Raw genomic sequence first — 22,744 nt, forward strand, 5'->3', positions numbered from 1 at the left:
CGGCATCAGCTCCAGCAATGGTAAGTAACAGAGCAATCTTTCTTTCGTCCACAGCAGCTGCTTGTCCAATAGCGACAACGTACAACTCGAACTGTTGTTTAAAAGTCCTCCAATTTGCATCCACATTTCCACACAACTTCAACGGCCCCGGTGGTTTAATGGCATCCATTGCTCTTTTCTACTGACCCCACTCCTGGTACCATGTATTGTTCAGGAAACAATAATAAAGATAAGAGGAATGACTGGTACAGGCTTCTTTTATTCCACGTGGTTGTACACACAGCATATCTCCATTACCACACCACTCTTTAGCCAATGCACTTCATCTTATACAACACATTACTGCCATCTGCTGGAATCAATCATATACAGCTGTACTCATTACACTCATAATAAACCTTTTTAAAGAAATCAGAGGTTAAATGGCAAACAAGACAATTAACTGTTATCCCCCTTTTTAAGCATAAATGCACTAAACAAACTTAAAGGGGTGGTTGAATACGATTTCACTTTTCTAACTTTAGTTAGTTTCTAATGTTGATGTGTGAGCATAAACCACATCTGCAAGAAAGATTCAAAGTGTTCACGCATATACTAGACGCGGTATGCAAATTTGACGCGCTATTCGCGTCTGGTGTGAACGCACAGTAATATTTTAATCAAAAACAATTTATTTTCGACTGAAGAAAGAAAGACATGGACATCTTGGATGACACGGGGGTAAATCATCAGCAAAAGGTTTGCACGCGCCAGATGGAGTATCCAGAATAACCCCGCAATTTTTAAATAGTTTGGCCAGAGATAGTTACTAAACTAACTATTATTATTATGGCAACTCGGAAGGATACGCCGTGGTGCAGACTTTTCTTTGTTAATTGGCCGAAGAGAGGATCCAGCGAGAGATTGATGGCGCAACAAGGAACGAAAGGCGTCGCTATGACGACCGGATACTATTTGTGGCGGTATTGTCTGCAATGGAAAACGGAGCGAAAAGCGAGCCGAGCCGAGTCGAGCTGGTACTGGTAATGGAAAAGTGCCATAAAACTACTTGAATGTTGTATGCAGTATCAACATTACTGTTTAGGCCTAACACAAATGTATTATTTAATAAAATACAAGCTGACAACAGAGGAATACATGAGACAAAGAACAAAACATGAGAAAAAGAAACCATGGCAGCCAAACCAGTCAGTCGGGGAACACGGCACCACACACACCTGAAATGCAAATACAATTAATCTATTGCATCAACACACTTAGGTATTTTCGGTAGCCTACTTACCAACATTCTAAAGTGAAAGATGTTCTAGCAAAAAAAAAAGAAAAAAAAATCGATTATTGACAACAGACAACCACGAACATGCAAAACACTCATGCATTTACAATCTATATGAAAATGTTGAATTGGGGTAGCCTATAACTGATTTTAGTCTATTCTAAGTCACGTGCTTGGTTTCACAGATCAGCACATATACTTTTTTATTAACATAAAACAGAGCTCATGTTCCTTTTAATCACGTGATAAACTGGAGACGATTCATTTTCTGGGAAATTCCAGAGCAGAGCCGTCCTTCTTTTCATATCCAGGTATAAATACTGTACGACTCGCTTTTCTGCAAACAACTGAAGAAGAGTTTTGTGGTGACAACTCTTGAATGTCTTGAATGATGTAAGTACAATAAATAAATGCTTTCTTAGAGGAAAAATATCTAAAACAAATATATATATACACTTTTAAACAAAACATTAATTTTATTGTAATAGTAACATTATACAATATATATTGAAATTTGTTTGCTTGAACAAGTTAGTTGAGCACAAATTGATTTTTTTTCTATGTGAACTTTTTAAATTTACAATAATTTACAATAATTTACAGTTCTGAAAATGGAAGCATCCGAAAAACTGCTGTCAGCACGACTGCTTTCCCTTCGTAAGAACGGACAGTGGAAAAAAGAAGACGCAGTCAAGTTGTTTAAAGCCCTAGTGGAGCAATATCAGGGCATGAACGGTGATTTTAACACATGGATGATGAAAATCCTTCATCAAGTGGAAATTCACAAAATCAGAGCATCGGATTTGACTTTCCTAAATGATGCCAAAGTCCCTCAGTTTGTGGATAATTTTGAGGCCAAAATTAACATCATAACCAAAAACACTGATGAGAAATCATTGGATGAGATTTTGAAGGAAATCTGTGAAAATGCAGATATTGATGAGGAGATGATGGCACAAGTGGCTGATATTGTGTCTTCTAAATCTAAATGTCCACCAAACATACAAAAAACAAGACAAATATTGTTAACGCTCTGCAATGCAGTCGAAAAAACAAAGAAGTTTAAACCTCGAGCGACTCAGAAGGTGAGCTGGTGCGTTCTCGTTCTTTCTAAATCAAGTCGTCTGGTTCAAGTTGGAACAGGAGAAGGAAAGTCGTGCATCGTGGCAATGTTCGCAGCCTATCAGGTCATGATGGGAAAAACCCCTGATATCATCTCCAGTTCTCCTGTACTTGCTGAAAGAGATGCTGGGGAATGGTCTGAATTTTATAAGGAACTAAATATAACCGTTGACGTCAACACCAATAAATTGGAAAACGAGCTGAAGAAGTGCTATGAATGCCAGGTGGTTTATGGTACGACTGTCAGTTTTGCGGGTGATTTTCTGAGACAGCGCTTCCAAAGAAAAGATGTGAGACCTGAGAGAAAGTTTCAGTGTGTTATAGTGGACGAGGTGGACTCGCTAATGTTGGATAAAGGTGTTGAAGTGGTCTATTTGGGCAGCGAGATCCCACTAATGGAATCTTTCAATGAAATACTCTCTAAAATTTGGTTAATCATCAACCAGCTGAAATGTTTAAACACTGGAGAGATCGTAGGGCCCGTTCAGCTCTTCTCTCAGGTTCTGTCTGAGATAATACATGAAAATCAAAACATTGATCAACTCAGTGTTGCGCAGATGGCTGTGGACACAGGAATTATGCCTATACAATCCTCAATGACAAATGTTTTAAAATGCCTGGATAATGCAAGTGCTGCGCAAACGGGGGCATTTTTAACCATGTTTGTGAGAAAGTTTCCTGAGTATTGCTTTAAATTATACCAGGAAGAGCCTGATGGAAATTTGCAGAAAGTGAAAGAGATTACTCCGACGGATTCAAACAATAGACAAGAAATGTCAATTGTTCTCCTTGAAAGTGGAAAATGTCGTGTTGTGCTCTTTGAGGAGGACGGCTCTCTAGAAGCGTCATTGAGGAAACAGATTAAAAAGACGCATCAGTCTGAATCAACAAAACAACTAAATGAATCTCGAATCCCAGGTCTTGAAGATCTCATTCATGTCAAGATGAAAACGTGGTTTGGAAGTGCTCTGCAAGCCACAAAGCTGACTCTGGGCCACGAATACGTCCTTCATGGAGATGGAGTCGCTCCTGTGGATTTCAGTTCAACTGGCGTTGTGCAGAACAACATGAGTTGGGGGGACGGACTTCAGCAGTTTCTGGAGATGAAACACCAAACTAAACTGTCCAACATGACTCTAATAACAAACTTCATGTCTAACGTGGGTTTATTCAATAAATACCCAAACCAGATCTTCGGGATCACGGGAACCTTGGGGGAAAAAACAGAGCTTGAGATGCTGAAGAAGCTTTACGAAGGCATCGAGACCTGTAAGATTCCCTCATTCAAGCGAAGGAAACTTTACGAGGTGGAAGGAATGGTTGTACCTGAAGAGAACGAGTGGATTATGATGGTCTGTAATGTTGTTCAGGATCAAGTGACTTCCACGGTCTATCGGGGTCCACGAGCAGCTCTCGTCATCTGTGAAACGATCAACCGTGCGGAAACGTTTCACAGCGCCCTTTCAAAAACCATCTCAAGAGACAAACTAAAACTCTATGTGAATAACAACATGGACAACTCCACAATAACAGATTCAATCATTCAAGCGGGGGACGTCATCATTGCAACTAATCTAGCAGGTCGGGGTACAGATCTTAAGGTCTGTGAAAGTGTGAATGAGGCGGGAGGTTTGTTCGTCATGCAAACCTTCTTACATCTGAACGTCCGTGTTGAACAGCAAGCCTTTGGGCGAACGGCTCGCCAAGGGAGTCCAGGATCTGCTCAAATCGTCATGTGCACCAGTCATTTCTCTGACTCGGTCAAACTATTGATGGGTAAAAACACATCTCTCACCAACTCACTCGACCGTCTGGATGACTTCACGAAACAGACGTCACACAAAAGTGTATTTGAGGAGGCGGTTGAATGCTACCTGAAAAATCGCAGCGCTCAAAATCATGAGACAATGTTTTCAGCCCTGGATGACCTCCTAACCACACATGCAAGTGATCTGGAAAAGGCTAAAGATGCCAGGAATGCTGAGGTGAATAAAAGACTCTCTGGGTTTCTTGAAAAGGACATTCCAGAAATCAACAAAAAGGAAGAGCTTTTTTCTGTTTACCTCGACGTTTTGGACAAGGTTTATGAAGATGATGTTTTCTCCGACCAGCGTGATGTTATTGTGTCCTCTCTTCATGAGTGTTGGGGTTTGTGGCTCCTGATGTATTTCAGTGAGGAAAATCCCACTGAGAAAAGCCTAGACTTGTTGAAGGAACAGCTGAAGGAGGACCTGTCGAGTGCAAAGCAGAAACTTTTGAGCAAACAGTCCCCATCCTCCATGGTCTACTATTACATCAGGTCTGGAAACGATCTCCGTGAGAAGGGTCGCCTTGCAGAGAGCATCGAGATGTACACCAAAGCTTTGGAGGACGGTGCATCTGGGGAGATCATTCCTCTCTATAACCGTGCACTGGCTACTATTAGGAAGATGGATGCTGGATTTATTACTAAATCACTGGCTGATCTGGAAAAGGCTGAGAAGGCAATTGATTCATACAAGTCACATCTGGCATGTATTCATGCTTGTGTGAAATCATCAAGGCAAGAGCAGACAACAGCAGAAGGTGATGCTCTGCTCACCAAACAGTTTCTATTGAAGTGTAAGATTGTAGACCAACTCAAGATGAACATTCAAGATGCTGTGATGAAGTTAAAGAGGGCTGAAAGCAGAGGACGAGAAGTGAAAGTGACTGAAAAACACACCGTTTTTCTAAACAAGGACACTTTGAAGAATGCTATAAGCAGAAGAGATGCGAGTCTGCCTGAAACGTTTGCCCTTCTCGCGATTGATGACTTTATAAAGAGGGCTGAGATCAGACAAGGAGATGTGAACTTGGCTGAAAAATTTGCACTGCTTTGCAGAGAAGACGAGAGGAAAAGGGCTAACTCCGGAGGAGAAGATGTGAACCTGGCCGAAAGACTTACACTTTTGCTGTTCGAAGACTCTATTCACAGTTCTATGGAAATTCTCAGAGAGATGCTGATGGAATTTGAACATGTCATGTCATTGGGTCTGGACACCATTTTCTTTTTGGACACCAACTTTTCTTTCAGGGGCTTTTTTTCAAGAATGTTTAGATAAGATATGATGTTTAGATGTCTTGAAATGTCAGACTTGTGACAGAATAGACATAAAGACTGAAACATAAATTTAAGAAAATTACTATTGCAGTTGAAATCAGATTTTGGCCACTTGTTGAAACATATTTGCTTGAAGGAAATAGCTTTAATTTTTATCAATGTTTAAACAAGACGATGTACTGGTGTGTGGTGTATTTACTGAAGTGCAGTCAGGGACTTATTTATTTTAAAGCTGCAGTCTGTAGTTTTTCCTCTTTGTCGCCATCTCTGTTCGAAAGCTGCAATTGCAGTCATTCGCGGAACTATCAACTTTACGTGAGTTGTGCCTCGGCACGGCACAGCGTGGATGAACACAATGTTTGAGGAGAGTGTGTGTCAGTTGTAATATTTGTGTATGCTACTGTATAAGTAATTTAAGAGCAAAAACTGAATCATGTAAAAAAAAACAAAAAAACAAAAAACAAAAACAAAGACATTATCTCGGTCTACGTATATTTTCTGATGGGAATTTTGTTTGATGGTTTAATGGAATGGCGATACTTCTTCACAAACAATATTTAGTATATATATATATATATATATAGAGTAATGTAAACTAGTTGAAAATGTAAATAATAACATTTTTACATTAAAAAATAAATTGAATGCAAACTAAAGTGAATATTTAATGTCAATTTACATTTATTTGTTCTGAGCTCCTCCGTTTCCGACTGTTGATTAAGAGTTGTTTGTCTGGTGCCTTGGTTAAACACATTGAACAACGTTGCATGCTTCGAGGCACTTCAGTGAGCGGGTAGGAGATTTGTTCCAGAAACACATTTTTTATAATGCTGGTTGAAAGTCTCTTCACATCCTGATAACGAAGTTTTGTTTACTGTATATTTTTAAAATTTTTTATTTATATAGAATTTTTATATTTATAATAGAAACTATACATCTATAAATAAATACAGTATAAACTAGGCCTATATACATGCAAATATTTCTTAAATATATACTGTATATACACGTGTTTTTATATATAAAATTGAAATTAAAAGTGCACACACATATCTAAACACAAATTTTTATTTTGGATGCGATTAAATATGATGAATTGTGATTCTCCCAGTAGTTGATCTAGTTGTGTTGTGTAAACTAAACTTCTCTATGGTGCTGTGCAGTGACATCATCTACACAACTGTTGAAAGGCTATTGTAAAAATAAAATAAAATAAAATATTGTAAATTTATCAGTAAACTACTGTAAATTCTACCTGTAAGTAAATAAGAATAAAGGCCAAAATGTAAAATATGCAGATGTGTAAAAAAAATGAGCACACATGAGTATATGCATATGACACCCTCTTGTGTCTGTCAGGAGGAACACAGATGTGAACTGAAGAAGAAGAGCAAGATACCTGTACTGAAGCTGGGAAATGAAGAGAAGGAGAGGATCCGACCGCAAGAAGTATTTACTGGAAGAAACTAAAGAAACAAATAACCAGAAACAGAATCACGTGCAAACAACAACAAGAGAAACCCAATACACAAGCTTAATAACACACAAACTATCAATGAAAACTACAAAATGACTACAAAGATGGCCGAACAAACAGGAAGTATCATAAAAGTCCATGGACAATTGCTGGAAAGATGTTTTATAGAGAATATTTTAATGTTCATTTCTCTAATCGTATATGTGATCTTAGGTTATTATATTACGGATGATTACTCAAAAGATGCTGGTTTCATTATAAATTCTATTTTCTTTTTATGCAAATTCCCAAATTGCAAGTTTGTTTTACAGTGCTTGAGAAGGAGTTTAAAATACTCATAGATAAAATGTCCAAATCTGAAAACAGGAGAGAAAAACAGTTTACTTATAATAAGGAATGTTTAATTGTGTTTATCCAACTGTGGTTATGTTCCCTCTTTCTTTCCATTTTTTAAAAGAAGTATTTGAAATGTCCTTCTGTTGTATGGGATATTATTTTATGCTATTTTATTTTATATTTATGCTATTTGTTGATAATAAAGGACAAAATATACACTTTAAAAAATATACTTTTACACAAAAGTAATAACTTGCTCTTAATTTAATTCCATTGCTGTCAAGAAGACATAACTGAAGACATAACACAGACATAACACAAATCTGATTTGCATAATGGGATATACAAAAATGTAACTTTCAATCATAAAATATGATGGAACAATTACAGTTTATAGTAAATATGACACATTTTCTCTTTCATTCTCTGAGAGAACTCTTCGGTGACAGTTTTGCATTGAGTCATGTGACGGAATCTAAATCCAGCCTTCATTTGCATGTTACCATGGAAAGTGTTGTGACTCACCTCGTTTACAATCTCTCAACCATACCAGAATCTTCCTCACACACTTCACACTCCACACCCTTATTAAGACCAAAATAAACATGTTAAAACCCATGACAAAGCAATAAACGAATAAACACTTTAGGTTCCACTCTCCATTAGTTTTATATTTCTCTAATATAAAAAAAATAAAATTTGGTTGATTTTTGAAAAATAAAAATGTAAATAATAAAAAAACAATTCTGAAACTGAACATAGCACTATGTTTATTAAATTAATAAAAAAAAAAAAAATGCTGGGTTGTTCCAATCCATGTTTGGGGTCAAATATGGACAATTACAATCATTGGTTTAATTTAAGTCCCCTTATTTTATCACTTAAAACGCATCTTTAATCACCAAAATGACATATTTAAATGCTTTTTCCTTGAAAAAATCTTCATGCCATGAAATATCTTGACATTTTACCATTTTTAGTTGATTGAAACTAAAGCTTTAAGTTAATACAAAACCTTTTAGTATAAACTCAAATGTTTAGTTTAATAATTTTTACAGTGCTGTATAGCTCAAATGATGCACGATGCTTGCAACGTTAAAGTCAGGTTTGATTCTCAGGGAACGCACAAAATGTATAACTTACTATCTCTTTCTATAAAAGCATGCATAATTGTGTTCTGAAGAAACATTAGCTAAGGAGGTTCAAGCTGCCAATGTCTTTAGTTTATGCATTGCAGGTTACCAGCTCTAGGAAAATGTCAAAAAACAAATTCCAAATGTTAATGTATAACATATTTGTCCTCTTACTGAGGAAGCTTATTCAGCAGTCACACCTCACTTCCTGTCTGCCACAGGAAACACTGGGGTCATGAAAGGTCAACTCACATATTTCCTTATGGCATCTGATTCCTCCAACGCTTGAGATTCTTCATTAATTCTTCCTGGCATTAAGTTTGCACCGATATGCGTCTTATATGCATATGATAATAAAGAGTTGTCCTTAATAATGCGATTTCCACCACATCTCAAATTATGCGTTGTGTTCAAGAGCATTCTGTGATGGAAATTACGTTTTAGGAATTGACATAGTAAAAATGTTATCAATAGTAAAAATCACACTAATCATAATTGTTACTAGTAATAATTGAATTAGAGAGCTCTATAATCATAATTGATACTATAAAGAATTAAATTAGAGAGTTCTATAATCATAATTGATACTATAAAGAATTGAATTAGAGAGCTTTATCATAATTGATACTATAAAGAATTGAATTAGAGTTCTATAATCATAATTGATACTATAAAGAATTGAATTAGAGTTCTATAATCATAATTGATACTATAAAGAACTGAATTAGAGTTCTATAATCATAATTGATACTATAAAGAATTGAATTAGAGTTCTATAATCATAATTGATACTATAAAGAATTGAATTAGAGTTCTATAATCATAATTGATACTATAAAGAACTGAATTAGAGTTCTATAATCATAATTGATACTATAAAGAACTGAATTAGAGTTCTATAATCATAATTGATACTATAAAGAATTGAATTAGAGAGCTCTATAATCATAATTGATACTATAAAGAACTGAATTAGAGAGCTCTATAATCATAATTGATACTATAAAGAATTGAATTAGAGTTCTATAATCATAATTGATACTATAAAGAATTGAATTAGAGAGCTCTATAATCACAATTGATACTATAAATAATTGAATTAGAGAGTTCTATAATCATAATTGATACTATAAAGAATTGAATTAGAGAGCTCTATAATCATAATTGATACTATAAAGAATTGAATTAGAGAGCTCTATAATCATAATTGATAATATAAAGAATTGAATTAGAGTTCTGTAATCATAATTGATACTATAAAGAATTGAATTAGAGTTCTGTAATCATAATTGATCCTATAAAGAATTTAATTAGAGTTCTATAATCTTAATTGATAATATAAAGATTTGATTTAGAGAGCTCTATAATCATAATTGATACTATAAAGAACTGAATTAGAGAGCTCTATAATCAAAATTGATACTATAAAGAATTGAATTAGAGTTCTGTAATCATAATTGATACTATAAAGAATTGAATTAGAGTTCTGTAATCTTAATTGATAATATAAAGAATTGAATTAGAGAGCTCTATAATCATAATTGATACTATAAAGAATTGAATTAGAGTTCTGTAATCTTAATTGATAATATAAAGAATTTAATTAGAGAGTTCTATAATCATAATTGATACTATAAAGAATTGAATTAGAGTTCTACAATCATAATTGATACTATAAAGAATTTAATTATAGAGTTCTATAATCATAATTGATACTATAAAAGAATTAAATTAGAGTTCTATAATCATAATTGATACTAGTAAACATTTAATAAGAGAGCTCTATAATCATGATTGATACTAGTATAAATTGAATTGAGGGCAATTAATACTAGTAAAAATTGAATTGAGAGCAATTGATGCTAGTAAAAATCTAATTGAGAGCTCTAAAATCATAATTGTTACATAGCTCTATAATCATAATTGAACTACTATAAAGAATTGAATCAGAGAGCTGTCTAATTGTATTTGTTACAAGACATAATTGAATTGTAGCGCTCTAATTCAATTCCTACTAGGCCTACTAACCCTGAACATTTAAAGTCCACACACACACACACACGTCCGAAGGCCCGGATGTAGTGCACTGTTTAGCGCCCTCTGCTGGACACGTGATCATGATCTGCGGGACTCCTCCTCTAATGCAGCCCGAGAATACCACTCTTCCTGCGGTGTGTGTGACAGCAGCACTGGCGCAGTGTGTGTGTGTGTGTGTCTTTAGCATTCATCTGATTATTTCTTCCTGCATTGAGTTATTAATACAGCATCATCTGATTTCCCTCGGACCTACAGGACGGAGCGGGCTTCTCTAAAATGGCCAACAGAGATGATGAATACGATTTCTTGTTCAAAGGTAAATTCTGCATTCCCTCATACAGAGCAGAGGAGTAATCATTCAATAATCCACCCATTGTTTCAGACTTATAGATCTCACAAGCATTTGACAGTCTGTTGTTTTGCGATGGTAGTCTGAAATCATGTCTTAGAAACGCCCGCAAAGGCATCAATACACATCCATCGATCAGTAAAACATCTGTGTGTGATGGCCTGGATGCTTTCACACCGGCTGGGATCTGGATATCTGGGCCCGAATGATGGGAAATTGAACATAATGCATTAAAGATATGCCAAATGAGGCTTACATTAGTGATCTTGTGCATGTTTTGAAGGGATTTAAGACAAAAGACGCTCAATATTGGCTGCTTTGTTTTGCACTATTTTCTATGATAGTGTATCACATGATAATAATTAGGTCACGTCGTGATATTATCTCCTCCAGCTGCTTTGTTACATTGGAAACGATGTTACTATGTTTCTTTGATTGTATCACGTCACCGCCCGATCAAAGTCTGACGCGGCAAAACTGTTACATTCGATTTTCACAAGATCAGCATTTTTGTGTGGAACAAAGTTCGTCTTGACTTCCTAGCTGGACAACATGAGAATAATGTCATCAGCCAGCCCTCATGACACCTTACTCACCCTGAGCTGAAGGAGATCAATGCAAACTCATGCACAGATCTTCATGAAGGAACAGCTCACCTGCACATGAGACCTGTGCGATCCTGTACTGAGGAACACCATAGATGTTTTAGAGAAGCATCAGACTGAGTAATGGGACTTCAAAACAAGAACGTTTTTAAAAAAAGAAAGAACTGGAGAGAGAGAGAGAGAGAGAGAGAGAGAGAGAGAGAGAGAGAGAGAGAGAGAGAGAGAGAGAGAGAGAGAGAGAGAGAGAGAGAGAGAGAGAGAGTTGAAAATTAATTTTTTGTTACACTTGCCAATGGCTTGTGATGATGTGTATATATATACATATATATATATAAATATATAGTAAATGATGTATACAGTACACTCTAAAAAATGCTGGGTTATTTCAACCCAAATTTGGGTCAAATGTGGACAAACCCAAAATGTTGGGTTAAAAATGTAATTAAAAAATGTGCAGTTGAAAGTGAAAGTTGAAGTTGGGTTAAAATTTAAAATGAGATTTTTAACCCAACATTTTGGGTTAAAACAACCCGTCATTGTTTAAAGTGTATGTATATTGTTCATCATATTTTCATTTTGGCAGCGTAAGAAAAATATATTTTCATATTTTCAATTTGTAATGGTGTTTTTTTGAGTTATTGGCTTGATTCTAAGAATATTTACAATTTTAGTATGTTTATGTACTCTAGACTAGAACATATAAAGTTTGGGGTCAGTAAGATTTTATTGAACATTTTTAATTCTCAACAATGCTCAATATTTTTAAATAAAAAATACAGTAAAAATTTTAAAATATTATTACAATTTAAAATAGCTGTTTTCTGTGTGAATATTTAGTAAAGTGTAATTTAATTTCTGAATTTCCAGCATCATTACTCCAGTCTCCAGTGTCACATGATCCTTCAGAAATCACTCTAATATGAGGATCTGATGCTCAATAATATTTATGATTATTATCAATGTTGAAACTTAAAAATAGCTTCATCTTTTTGTGGAAACCGCGATGAATTTAATTTTATAAGGATTCTCTGATGAATAGAGCATTGAAAAGAACAGCATTTATTTAAAATAGAATATTTTGTAACATTATAACTATCCGTCACTTTAGATCAATTTAATGCTTTCTTACTGAATGAAAGTATTTAATATCATTAAACTAAATCTTACTGAGTCCAAACTGAATGCATGAATGTTAACATTTCGTTAAGTCACAACTGTGGAGAGCGTTTTCACTCTAAAAAATGCTGGGTTGTTTCAACCTAAATTTCGGTCAAATATGGACAAAACCAAATGTTGGGTTAAAAATGTAATTCTGACAGTGAAAGTTGAGGATTTGAAATGACATTTTTAACCCAACATTTGGGTTTGTCCATATTTGACCCAAATTTGGGTTGAAACAACCCAGCATTTTTTAGAGTGATACTAGCATATTTCATACACTATGATAATTTAAAGTGCTTTTCACAGAAAGGAATTAAAATAAAAAGTGAATGTACAAATATGGAGAACATACACTCTTAAAAAATGCTGGGTTATTTGAACCCAATGAAATATGGACAAACCCAAATGTTGGGTTAAAAATGTCATTTCAAATATTCAACTTTCAACTGTAATATTTTTTAATTGCATTTTTAACCCAACATTTGGGTTTGTCCATATTTGACCCAAATTTGGGTTGAAACAACCCAGCATTTTTTAGAGTCTATATAACGATATATTTTGTACAAAATAAAAGCACGAGAAACTAAAACAGTAATTAAAAGAGATGATATATAATTTTGCCAAACACGGGTGTATATGATATTTTTCACCGAGAGATTTGTCTGTTTGTGTGCATCTGCTGTCAGTTGTCCTCATCGGAGATTCGGGTGTCGGGAAGAGTAACCTGCTGTCGCGCTTCACACGCAACGAGTTCAACCTGGAGAGCAAGAGCACGATCGGAGTGGAGTTCGCCACCAGGAGCATTCAGGTGGACGGCAAGACGATAAAAGCTCAGATCTGGGATACGGCAGGACAGGAGCGGTACAGGGCCATCACCTCCGCGTGAGTATCCCATCACAACAGCCCTTTTGGAAATCAATATATTTAAAGGTGTGGTTGATTATGATTTCACTTTTCTAACTTTAGTTAGTGTGTAGTGTTGCTGTTTGAGCATAAACAACATCTGCAAAGTCACGACGCTCAAAGTTCAAAGCAAAGGGAGATATTTGCTTTTTAAGGACTACAACAAACAGCTGGTAGAACTACATGAGCTTCCTCTCGGGTTAGTGACATCACCAACTGTAGAATTTACATAAGCCCCGCCCCCGGGACACGATTTATAGATTCAGGGTTCTCAAGTCTCACGCATTGGCAGTTCAACCACTTCACACGCTCTGTTGGAACGAATTCCGAAATTCGAATATAATTTGAATATTAAAAAAAGAATGCTGAAGTTACTGTTCGAATATTGCTTTTTATGTATGTTTTTAAAATTTTCTTTTATATGCAATCTTGCCTTTTCGCCGCCTTGGCTTACACGCATGTGAAAATGAAATGCCTTTGTTTCGTCTGATGAACAATAAAGTTTTTCAATTGTAACACAAGTGTGCACGTTATCCCCGGTGTACTGTCAAAAATGGTAGCCTAAATGTTTAACCACGTAAAAGGCACCTGTGAATGTGAAGCGAAAACCGCAAATATCTCAACGGATTTGGTGCGCATCGAGCTTGTTGGAACCGTCCAGTCGAACTGAAAAGAACGATATAACTTTCAGAATTTTTGGTGGTGTTTTCACGGAGATATCAGCCGAAAAACATCGGAAGCGCTTGAACCATATTCAGTATGCATAAAATGTGTATTAGATATCCCTCTAGTGGACTGAACATGTAACAACAGCCACATCCTATATATAGTGACTTTGGCGATCCATAAGCAAGTGTAATGTCGTAAATATTAATAATAGGATACATTTTAGCATTTAATATTCGAATTTCATTCAAGATGAAGATGTATTTTTCCATTTTGTTTAAAATTATATATTATACTGTATTAATAGTCTTTCTAGTTACATTAAGGCTACATGTATTAAAGCAGACAACACAAAACTCATTTCATAAGCTGGAGTGTGTACTCTTGTGTACACACACACCTTAAAGGAGTAGTTCACTTTAAAAAAAAGCTTTTGCTGATAATTTACTCACCCCCATGTCATCCAAGATGTCCATGTCTTTCTTTCTTCAGTCGAAAAGAAATTAAGGTTTTTGATGAAAACATTCCAGGATTTTCTCCATATAATGGACTTCAATGGGGTCCAAACGGTTCAAGGTCCAAATGAGAGTTTCAGTGCAGCTTCAAAGGGCTTTAAACGACACCAGATGATGAATAAGGGTCTTATCTAGCGAAACGATCGCTCATTTAAAACATAAATAATAAATGTTTAAGTTTTATAAGCTCAAATGGTCGCCTTGCTCTGTTCTGTGATGCGCGTTCGTGACTCTCCTGTTCGAACTCGTTCATCAAAATGAACAAATCTTGGCGCGAAATGGCACCAGCCGTAAGTAACATTGTGCATTTTAATATTACTTTTAACCATTCAAGCACAAGAAATCGGTGGATAGAAAATTAATATTAAAAATCGATAATTTGAATAAGCAGAATTGGAATCGTTCAAATGATATAAACTTTTTTTTTTAAACAATTTGTGTTTTTTGTACATTATGCAAAATTGACGCAACTTGCTAGTATTCACAATTTAAGTTTTCTTAAAGCTACACTGTGTAACTCTTTTAGTTCAGTCTAAGCTAAAAACACTTAGTTCTTTCAAAAATATATGTGCTCATTAATGTATATTTACTTCGTTCAAGTAATAAAGTATTCTCGTGTGTGTATAATATGCCATTGAAAATACATACGGGTAAGGGGTTCACCATGTTGCCCCTCCATCTTGAAAGTACATTAGCCAAAGAGGGACATACCCGTTAATTCAAGCTTCGCCTTTCGCGTTTACGTTTGAGTTAACACTCATGGACGAGGTCGAACTGGAAGCCATGTTAATCCTGGACTACATTGGCCACCGTAGGAGTTAAAACGAAATCGGAATTGAGAGGAACAGAAACTAATATTCACTTGATGGTCATATACCTTTTCACCACTAGATGGGGGTCAAAATCACACAGTGTAGCTTTAACAACACGCATTCCGACTTTAGCACAATTTCCAGTGTATAGTAAATTAGTGGAAACGTTCCCTGTTATCTGGGTAAATAACACCAAAACTAAAAGTGAGCAATGGTAATAGTGATGCTTACCTTATGAACAGTACGAAACTGTGTGCGTCTCTGCGCAGGTATTACCGTGGAGCGGTGGGCGCGCTGCTGGTGTACGACATCGCCAAGCATCTGACCTACGAGAACGTGGAGCGCTGGCTGAAAGAGCTGCGAGATCACGCCGACAACAACATCGTCATCATGCTGGTGGGGAACAAGAGCGACCTGCGACACCTGAGGGCCGTGCCCACCGACGAGGCCAGAGCTTTCGCAGGTACAGGCACTGTTGGGAAAGGTCACTTTCTACATGAACTAGTTCAAAGTTCAGCTCACAAATAGTTCAGTTCGTACATTTCGTCTTCATCCAACGCACATGGCACCCTTTAGCGTCAATATGAGGCGCCTCCTAGTGGTCTAACCCTAACCCTACACCACACCTAAACCTACCCATAACCGAACGAAGCTCTGCGCGTGTTATATTGACGCTAAAGGGTTGGATTTAGACGAAATTTCAAAAGCGTCACTATATGACGCCCTAGGATGAGAAATCGTTGGTATTTTCCACTGGGAAGCTCGTAGAATATTTTGATGAACGAGATGAGATAACGTTTGACCTTTTCAAAATGGCGGAGAGTCGTGAATGGTAAAAATATGTATTATTCATGATCTAGAAAACGTTTGAGGTTTGATGAATCATCGTCTTACTTAAATTGTAATAATATTAAAAATTTTGACTGTATTTTTGATCAAATAAATGCAGCCTTGATGCAGTTGAGCAGAAGAGACGTCTTTCAAAGCTTTCTGCTCGTTTCGTGAAGGAGATCCGTTAGTGATATTAAACGACTTCTGCTTTCTTCCAGAGAAAAATAACCTGTCATTCATCGAGACGTCCGCTCTGGACTCGACTAACGTGGAGGAGGCGTTCAAGAACATTCTAACAGGTACACACACACACACACACACACACACTTATGAGGCAATACACCAGTTAGCAAAATGATGCAATGCATCATCAAGACTAAGATATCACTATATTTCACATTCACAGACTCAAAAATGTAACATGTAATACATTGAGAGCAGGGTTATTTTTATTAACTACAACTAACTAAACTTATACCAACTACCTTAAACAATTTTTTTTTTAAAAGCTGAAATAAAACATAACTATTAGATGCAAAACTTTATTAACTAAATTGAAGCATTAAAATGACTAATTGTGCAGATTAGTTATTAAAGTTTTAGTCCAAAAACTAAAGCTGAAAAAAGAGGAATATTTAAAATAAAAAAATAATAAAAATGGAAAAGATTAAAAAAAAAATTAAAATGAAAATGCAAACTGAAAACAAAAATAATAGCTATTAAAAAAATATGAATAAAAATAGTGTATAAATAATACTAGAACACATATAGAAATATTTTTAAAACCTAATAAAAATTTAAATGATAAGCATTAAAATTCATATAAATGAAATGAAATGATGAAAGCATTAAAATGAAATGAAAGCATTAAAATGACAAATTAGTTATTAAAGTTTTAGTCTAAAAACTAAAGCTGAAAAAAGAGGAATATTTAAAATAAAAAAATAATAAAAATGGAAAAGATAAAAAAATTAAAACTGAAAACAAAAATAAAAGTTAATAAAAAGTATATAAATAATATTACTATAACCCACATAGATATATTTAATAATAATAATAATAAAAAGGAGCAAGAGAAAAAAAAACACTAAAATTAAAACTGAAAACAAAAATAATAGCTATTAAAAAATCTGAATAAAAATAGTGTATAAATAATACTAGAACACATATAGTAATATTTTTAAAACCTAATAAAAATTTAAAAGATAAGCATTAAAATTCATATGAAAACAAAAAATAAAATAGATAATAACAGAAAATAAAATAGGTCACACTTTAGTTTAGGGTCTAATTATCACTATTAACCGTGCTCAATAAACTCCTAATTTCTGCTTATTAATAATTAGTAAGGTTGTTAAGTTTAGGTATTGGGTGGATTTAGAGATCATGCAGAATAAAGCATTGATACATGCGTTATAAAAAATATCCTAGTAATATGCATGCTAATAATAATCGTGAGAATTGGACCCTAACCTGAAGTGTTACCATACTTGCATAACACACTGATTGAGAGTCATTTTTCTAAAGGTTTTTCCATATTTTGGATGACTGACTGTACGGATATTTTAAAACCATTAGCATACAGCTAGATAATGAATGAGTGATTGCTTTACTTCTCATAGTGGACAGACAGTGTGTAAAACGCCTTGCACTGGTTTCTATGGGATTGATATGGAGATATGTGTATGCCGGTCACTTAAGATGTCGTTTTTGAAATCGTAAATCAGAAAAAGAACCAAAGTATGCACAAATAATTCTGGGAAAAGCCATTTGACAGTGAGTTTGAACACTCAGATTTTAGATTCACTCTCTCTCTCCGTTTCTGCAGAAATTTATCGCATTGTATCACAGAAGCAAATCGCCGAGCGATCGGCCCACGACGAGTCGCCGGGAAACAACGTGGTGGACATCAGCGTCCCGCCGACCACAGACGGGCAGAAGGGCAACAAACTGCAGTGCTGCCAAAACCTGTAACCATGACGACCAGCCCCGCCTGTCACTCATCCCCCGCTCCTCCACACGTCCTGCCGCTAGCGCTAACAACTTTATCTGTGTAATATATATATATGTATATTTTTCTTTTTGATAGCTTGTCCACCCGCATACACACATACGACTGACATGAGTAAACCTTTACAGTATCTGACTGCGCTGTGGTTTATTGGCTGAAAAGTGGAAATCTTGGACATTTTTCCTTCTGTTACCGTCAGGTGAATCTCAAGATTCATGTGCAGGTCATATTTCACTCCAAAATTAAAATACCTAATATTTTTCATTTTTTTTTCTGTAGTATTTCCCTCAAATACTCAGTAATGCAAATATATATATATATATATATATATATATATATTAGTGCTGTCAAATCGATTAATCGCAATTAATCACATCTAACCAAATGTTTGTTTCTATGTATAAAACGGTTAGTTCCAATCCTCGACTCTGATTGGTCAATAGCTGTGCTTTATTCATGATAAAACACGGCTATGACCGCTTCACCCAACGGGTCTATGTATCACTGCGCAACAATGTTGTGTTTATTTGAGCTTTCATGCATATCACACATTGGAACGTTGTTGCTGTCCATGGTCAGGGACTATTTTTTCTAGCGGAAGGAAGGCTTTTAGTGATTTTACTTCATGAAAGTTGCACTAATACATTTTTTTTTTTTACTTGTGGTAAACGTTTTATAAAAGCAATAAGGTACTTGAGGCCAGTGCTGTATGGCACCACTCGAAGCAGAGTATTCACAATACAGCCTCAAGTAGCTTTTTTTGTATACCTATTACCTATTTATGTATGTGTGTGTGTGTGTGTACACATCCAAATAATATGTATGCATATGAAGAGTTCATATGCAAAAGCCTCTAAATGCCATTTGAAATTTTCTTCTTGAATGATGATTTTTATCAAACTTATATATTTAAGTTCAGTAATTTCACTTAAATAACAATTAATAGGTAATCATCATTGCCATTTATGTGAGATCACTGAACTTAAATATACAAGCTTGATAAAAATCATCATTCAAGGAGAAAATTTCAAATGGCATTTAGAGACTTTTGCATCTGAACTCTTCATATACAGTATACATATATATACACACACACAGACACGCACATAAACATATATCAATTTATAAAACATAATAATGTATTTACTACACATGATATACAGTATAAACAAAATCTTTTATGTTAGATATATAACGAAGCGCAATTACTCAATTTGACAGCACTAATATATATATATATATAGTTATCTACTCCTCAACGCTGATGCTTTGTTTTTGTGAACAGTAGCGGAACATTCCATTATATCTTTAATGGAATGTTCTGGGAAACGTTACTTTTGAATGTTCCGTGAACATTCTAAAACCAGTAGTGACATTTAAAAATGTTAGAGGAACGTCCAACTGACACATTTCAGGAAAAAAACACTCCATGAATGAATGTTTTTGTGCTGATGTTTTCTGAACATTACTGAAGTCCAGAGATAAAGCTGCTAATGAGTCTGATATATATCTGTCCGTGGAAGGTGTGTGAGAGGAATCCCACCTTCCCACAACATGACTGGATTCTGGAACATTACGTAACAAACACACTCATGTGGAAATTGTGTAAGACTAATAGATAATAGAAGCTGTTGTGGACAGAGCTCATATCTTACAGCACTATTTATTTGATTTAATACACATATTCTTTTGAATTTTGTTTTAAGTGTGTAGGTTCATTATATACACATCATACACACCTCAATGTCTCTTTTTGGATGCTGGTCTGGAGGTTCGCTGTGAACACACACACACATGCACAAACAGCTCTTTTTGTAATTATCAACATTTTCAAATGAAAAATAAAATGCTTAAATTGTGAATACTAGCCTATTGCGTACATTTTGTATCGAATTACTTAGGCCTACTATGACATCACTTCCCCTTTTACCTGCGTTCCTGAACAGAACAATGCATTATGGGTTAAATTAAGTTTTTTTACCAGTAGGCTAATACGGCGCTTCTATTATATGATATAGGCTAATCATGACAATTATTCATGAGATGTTTTTTTCTGATATGTTTTAGTAAAACTGTTTTTTTTTTTAGTTCTAAGAACGGTTACAAAAACATTATTTCTGAATGTTCTCTGAAAAAGTATGTTTTTTTTTATCGTTGTTATGCGAATGTTAAGGGAAGATTCAATTTTATAATTTTGCAATTGCAAACATGGGAACGTGAATTACTTTCTTAATGTGTTTAAACAAGTAATAGCATTTTTTTTAATAATTCAAAAAAAAAAAACGTTCCATGAACAATGTATAAATTATTATTATTATTATTTTCAGTTTAAGTTTTTTTGAACATTATTAAAGACCAGATAACTTTGACTTCGAACATTCTATTAAAGTTACTGGAAGAATGTTTGTCCATAACTTTGAAAGAACCTTCCCAGAATGTTAGCTGCAGTTGTGAGAACGTTCCCCGTTAGCTGGGTGTGGTTGGTGAAAGATGTGAATGTAAATGGATGTGTGCGTGTGTGTGTGTGTGTGTGTGTGTTAAGTTTCCACCACAGTCTATGGTTTCCACTGCAGGAAGCCTGTGAGCGCTGATAAGAGCCGCTGTTCTCTCTCGGGTCACTGACGTGTGTGTGTGTGTGTGTGTGTGTATCCACTGCATGCAGAGCACATGACAGCAAACAGTGGGAGAGCAGGAACCTGTTCATACACACCATAATACAAATATATCCGCAAGCAGCCTTAATCACCTATGACCAACTGCACAAATTGGAGACGGTTTTAAGCAAAACGGTACAATACAATCACTTTTAATGTGACATAGTTGCTTATTACTTTTGACCATTAGGTGGCGCTGACATCAAATTGATCTAGTGTGGTCAGTGAAATTACACAAACGAAGATGTCGACTGTTTCCAGAAATACAGCCTCAGATGCAGTTTGACATCATGCCAGCAAATTCATTGATATGGTATATAAAAATGGTTATCTATCTGACTCGAATATGGAGTTTGAAAGAGTGTTTTTAAAAAAAAGAAAATCAAAATGGTGGACAAGAAGTTGAAGGGCGACTATGGCAAAATTGGAGTTTTTCGCGTGGCCGAAGGAATCGATTAAGAGACCAGTTTAATTATAATTGGCATGTTGCACACACAAAGAGACAGGTTTCGTGATTTTTGGTCGAACTTTTCAGTTTCTTTGTTGGCATGAAAATGATCTCATTTAATGTTCGTGAAAATAAGACCAACTGTCTAGAAGTTTGAAAAGGTATTTTTTTTTTTTTTTTTAAAAAGTAAATCTGAAAGTTTGACATTAGCTGTCATTTGACAATGTCACTCACGCACACACACACACACACACACACACACATAGTAAACTTTAAATAGAAGATGGAATAAAGAAAATCACCTCAGATCTCTCGTAGACTCGTCAGGTTTGCGGTCATATGGATTTCTGGGTAATTTTTCCATGATGTCCATCAGCGTCAGGTTTCTTCAGGTCATCACTGCACAAAAATAAACACTACACAAAAAACACGTTTATGACAAAAAACATGAAAAACAAACGGACAAAAGAGATGCTCACGTGTTTAAAACAACATATAATAAAAAAAGACATAACAATACAAATATTCTATCAGTTATAGACTGTACATAAATGTTGCTGTTTATTTACCCATACATGTATCCAGCATGACATTTGATTTTTGTGAGAAACAGAAAATAATCAAGAGCAAAACATCTTATCTCAACGCAACATCACACGTCTGTTTTCCATATAGGCTTTATTTGTAGATTTTGTCTTTACATCATTACTAATGATCTGTACAAACACACAGGACGGTTACACACACTATCGGACACATGCACTGAGTCTCATGACAGAAGAGCTTGGAAATGATGCCTAAAGTACAGCAAGACCTTCCAAAAATATATACAGTCATACACACACACACACACACACACACACACAAACTCTCAGACAAAACACACATGCAGCCCCAAAAATAAAACTCTTATTACTGCAGAGACATATAATACATGATTACGCTTTAAAACATATTGTACATTATTCTACAAAGACTCGCCCCATGACAAATGAGAAATATGAACATAATGACCCAGTTTGATAGATTTGATGTTTCACTTTTCAAATAAGGCCATTTTAATCTAAATCCAAAGTGAATGTTTAAGAAATGTTTTAGGTTCAATAAAAATTTATTGAAACAAAAACACACTTATAATGATCAACATTAAAATACAGTTTTGAAAGTATTGCCACAAGACTTGAAAACATTACATGTGCTGATGTGTGTTAAAATAGATCGACTTAACCTCGTCTGTAAAGTTCCAGAAAATTTTCGATTTCATTTTAAGTTACCGTAAAGACGTTATTTTTTGTTTTGTTTTGTTTTTTAAGAACTGACGAATGA

At 35.1% G+C, this 22,744-nt stretch overlaps 3 protein-coding genes across 9 annotated transcripts in view; 2 read left to right on the plus strand and 1 right to left on the minus strand.

Moving 5' to 3' along the window:
• Nucleotides 1-1,628: 1,628 nt before the first annotated feature.
• On the plus strand, nt 1,629-6,012 carry LOC148981516 (uncharacterized). Its single transcript, XM_089130712.1, has 2 exons — nt 1,629-1,669; nt 1,880-6,012. The coding sequence occupies exon 2, from the start codon at nt 1,888-1,890 to the stop codon at nt 5,479-5,481; it is 3,594 nt and encodes a 1,197-aa protein (XP_088986838.1). The 5' UTR covers nt 1,629-1,669; nt 1,880-1,887; the 3' UTR covers nt 5,482-6,012.
• Nucleotides 6,013-10,525: 4,513 nt separating this feature from the next.
• rab11bb (RAB11B, member RAS oncogene family, b) lies at nt 10,526-18,581 on the plus strand. Of its 2 annotated transcripts, none has more exons than XM_039689763.2 (6): nt 10,526-10,597; nt 10,719-10,779; nt 13,265-13,460; nt 15,744-15,937; nt 16,524-16,604; nt 18,134-18,581. In XM_039689763.2, the coding sequence occupies exons 1-6, from the start codon at nt 10,544-10,546 to the stop codon at nt 18,277-18,279; spliced, it is 732 nt and encodes a 243-aa protein (XP_039545697.1). In that variant the 5' UTR covers nt 10,526-10,543; the 3' UTR covers nt 18,280-18,581. The 2 variants fall into 2 exon arrangements, with proteins under 2 accessions (XP_039545697.1, XP_039545698.1); XM_039689764.2 differs by having other exon boundaries at nt 10,590-10,631.
• A 3,498-nt stretch (nt 18,582-22,079) lies between these two features.
• The window catches only part of pip5k1cb (phosphatidylinositol-4-phosphate 5-kinase, type I, gamma b), a 59,785-nt gene continuing 59,120 nt past the window's right edge, over nt 22,080-22,744 (minus strand). For all 6 annotated transcript variants that reach the window (XM_089131570.1, XM_089131569.1, XM_089131571.1 and 3 more), the window contains one exon: nt 22,080-22,744. This exon is cut by the window's right edge and continues 1,555 nt beyond it. The gene's annotated coding sequence lies outside the window, so the exon portion shown is untranslated.

Source organism: Pimephales promelas, chromosome 5, assembly GCF_988280905.1.
Source record: "Pimephales promelas chromosome 5, fPimPro1.hap1.1, whole genome shotgun sequence".
Taxonomy (NCBI): Eukaryota; Metazoa; Chordata; class Actinopteri; order Cypriniformes; family Leuciscidae; genus Pimephales; species Pimephales promelas.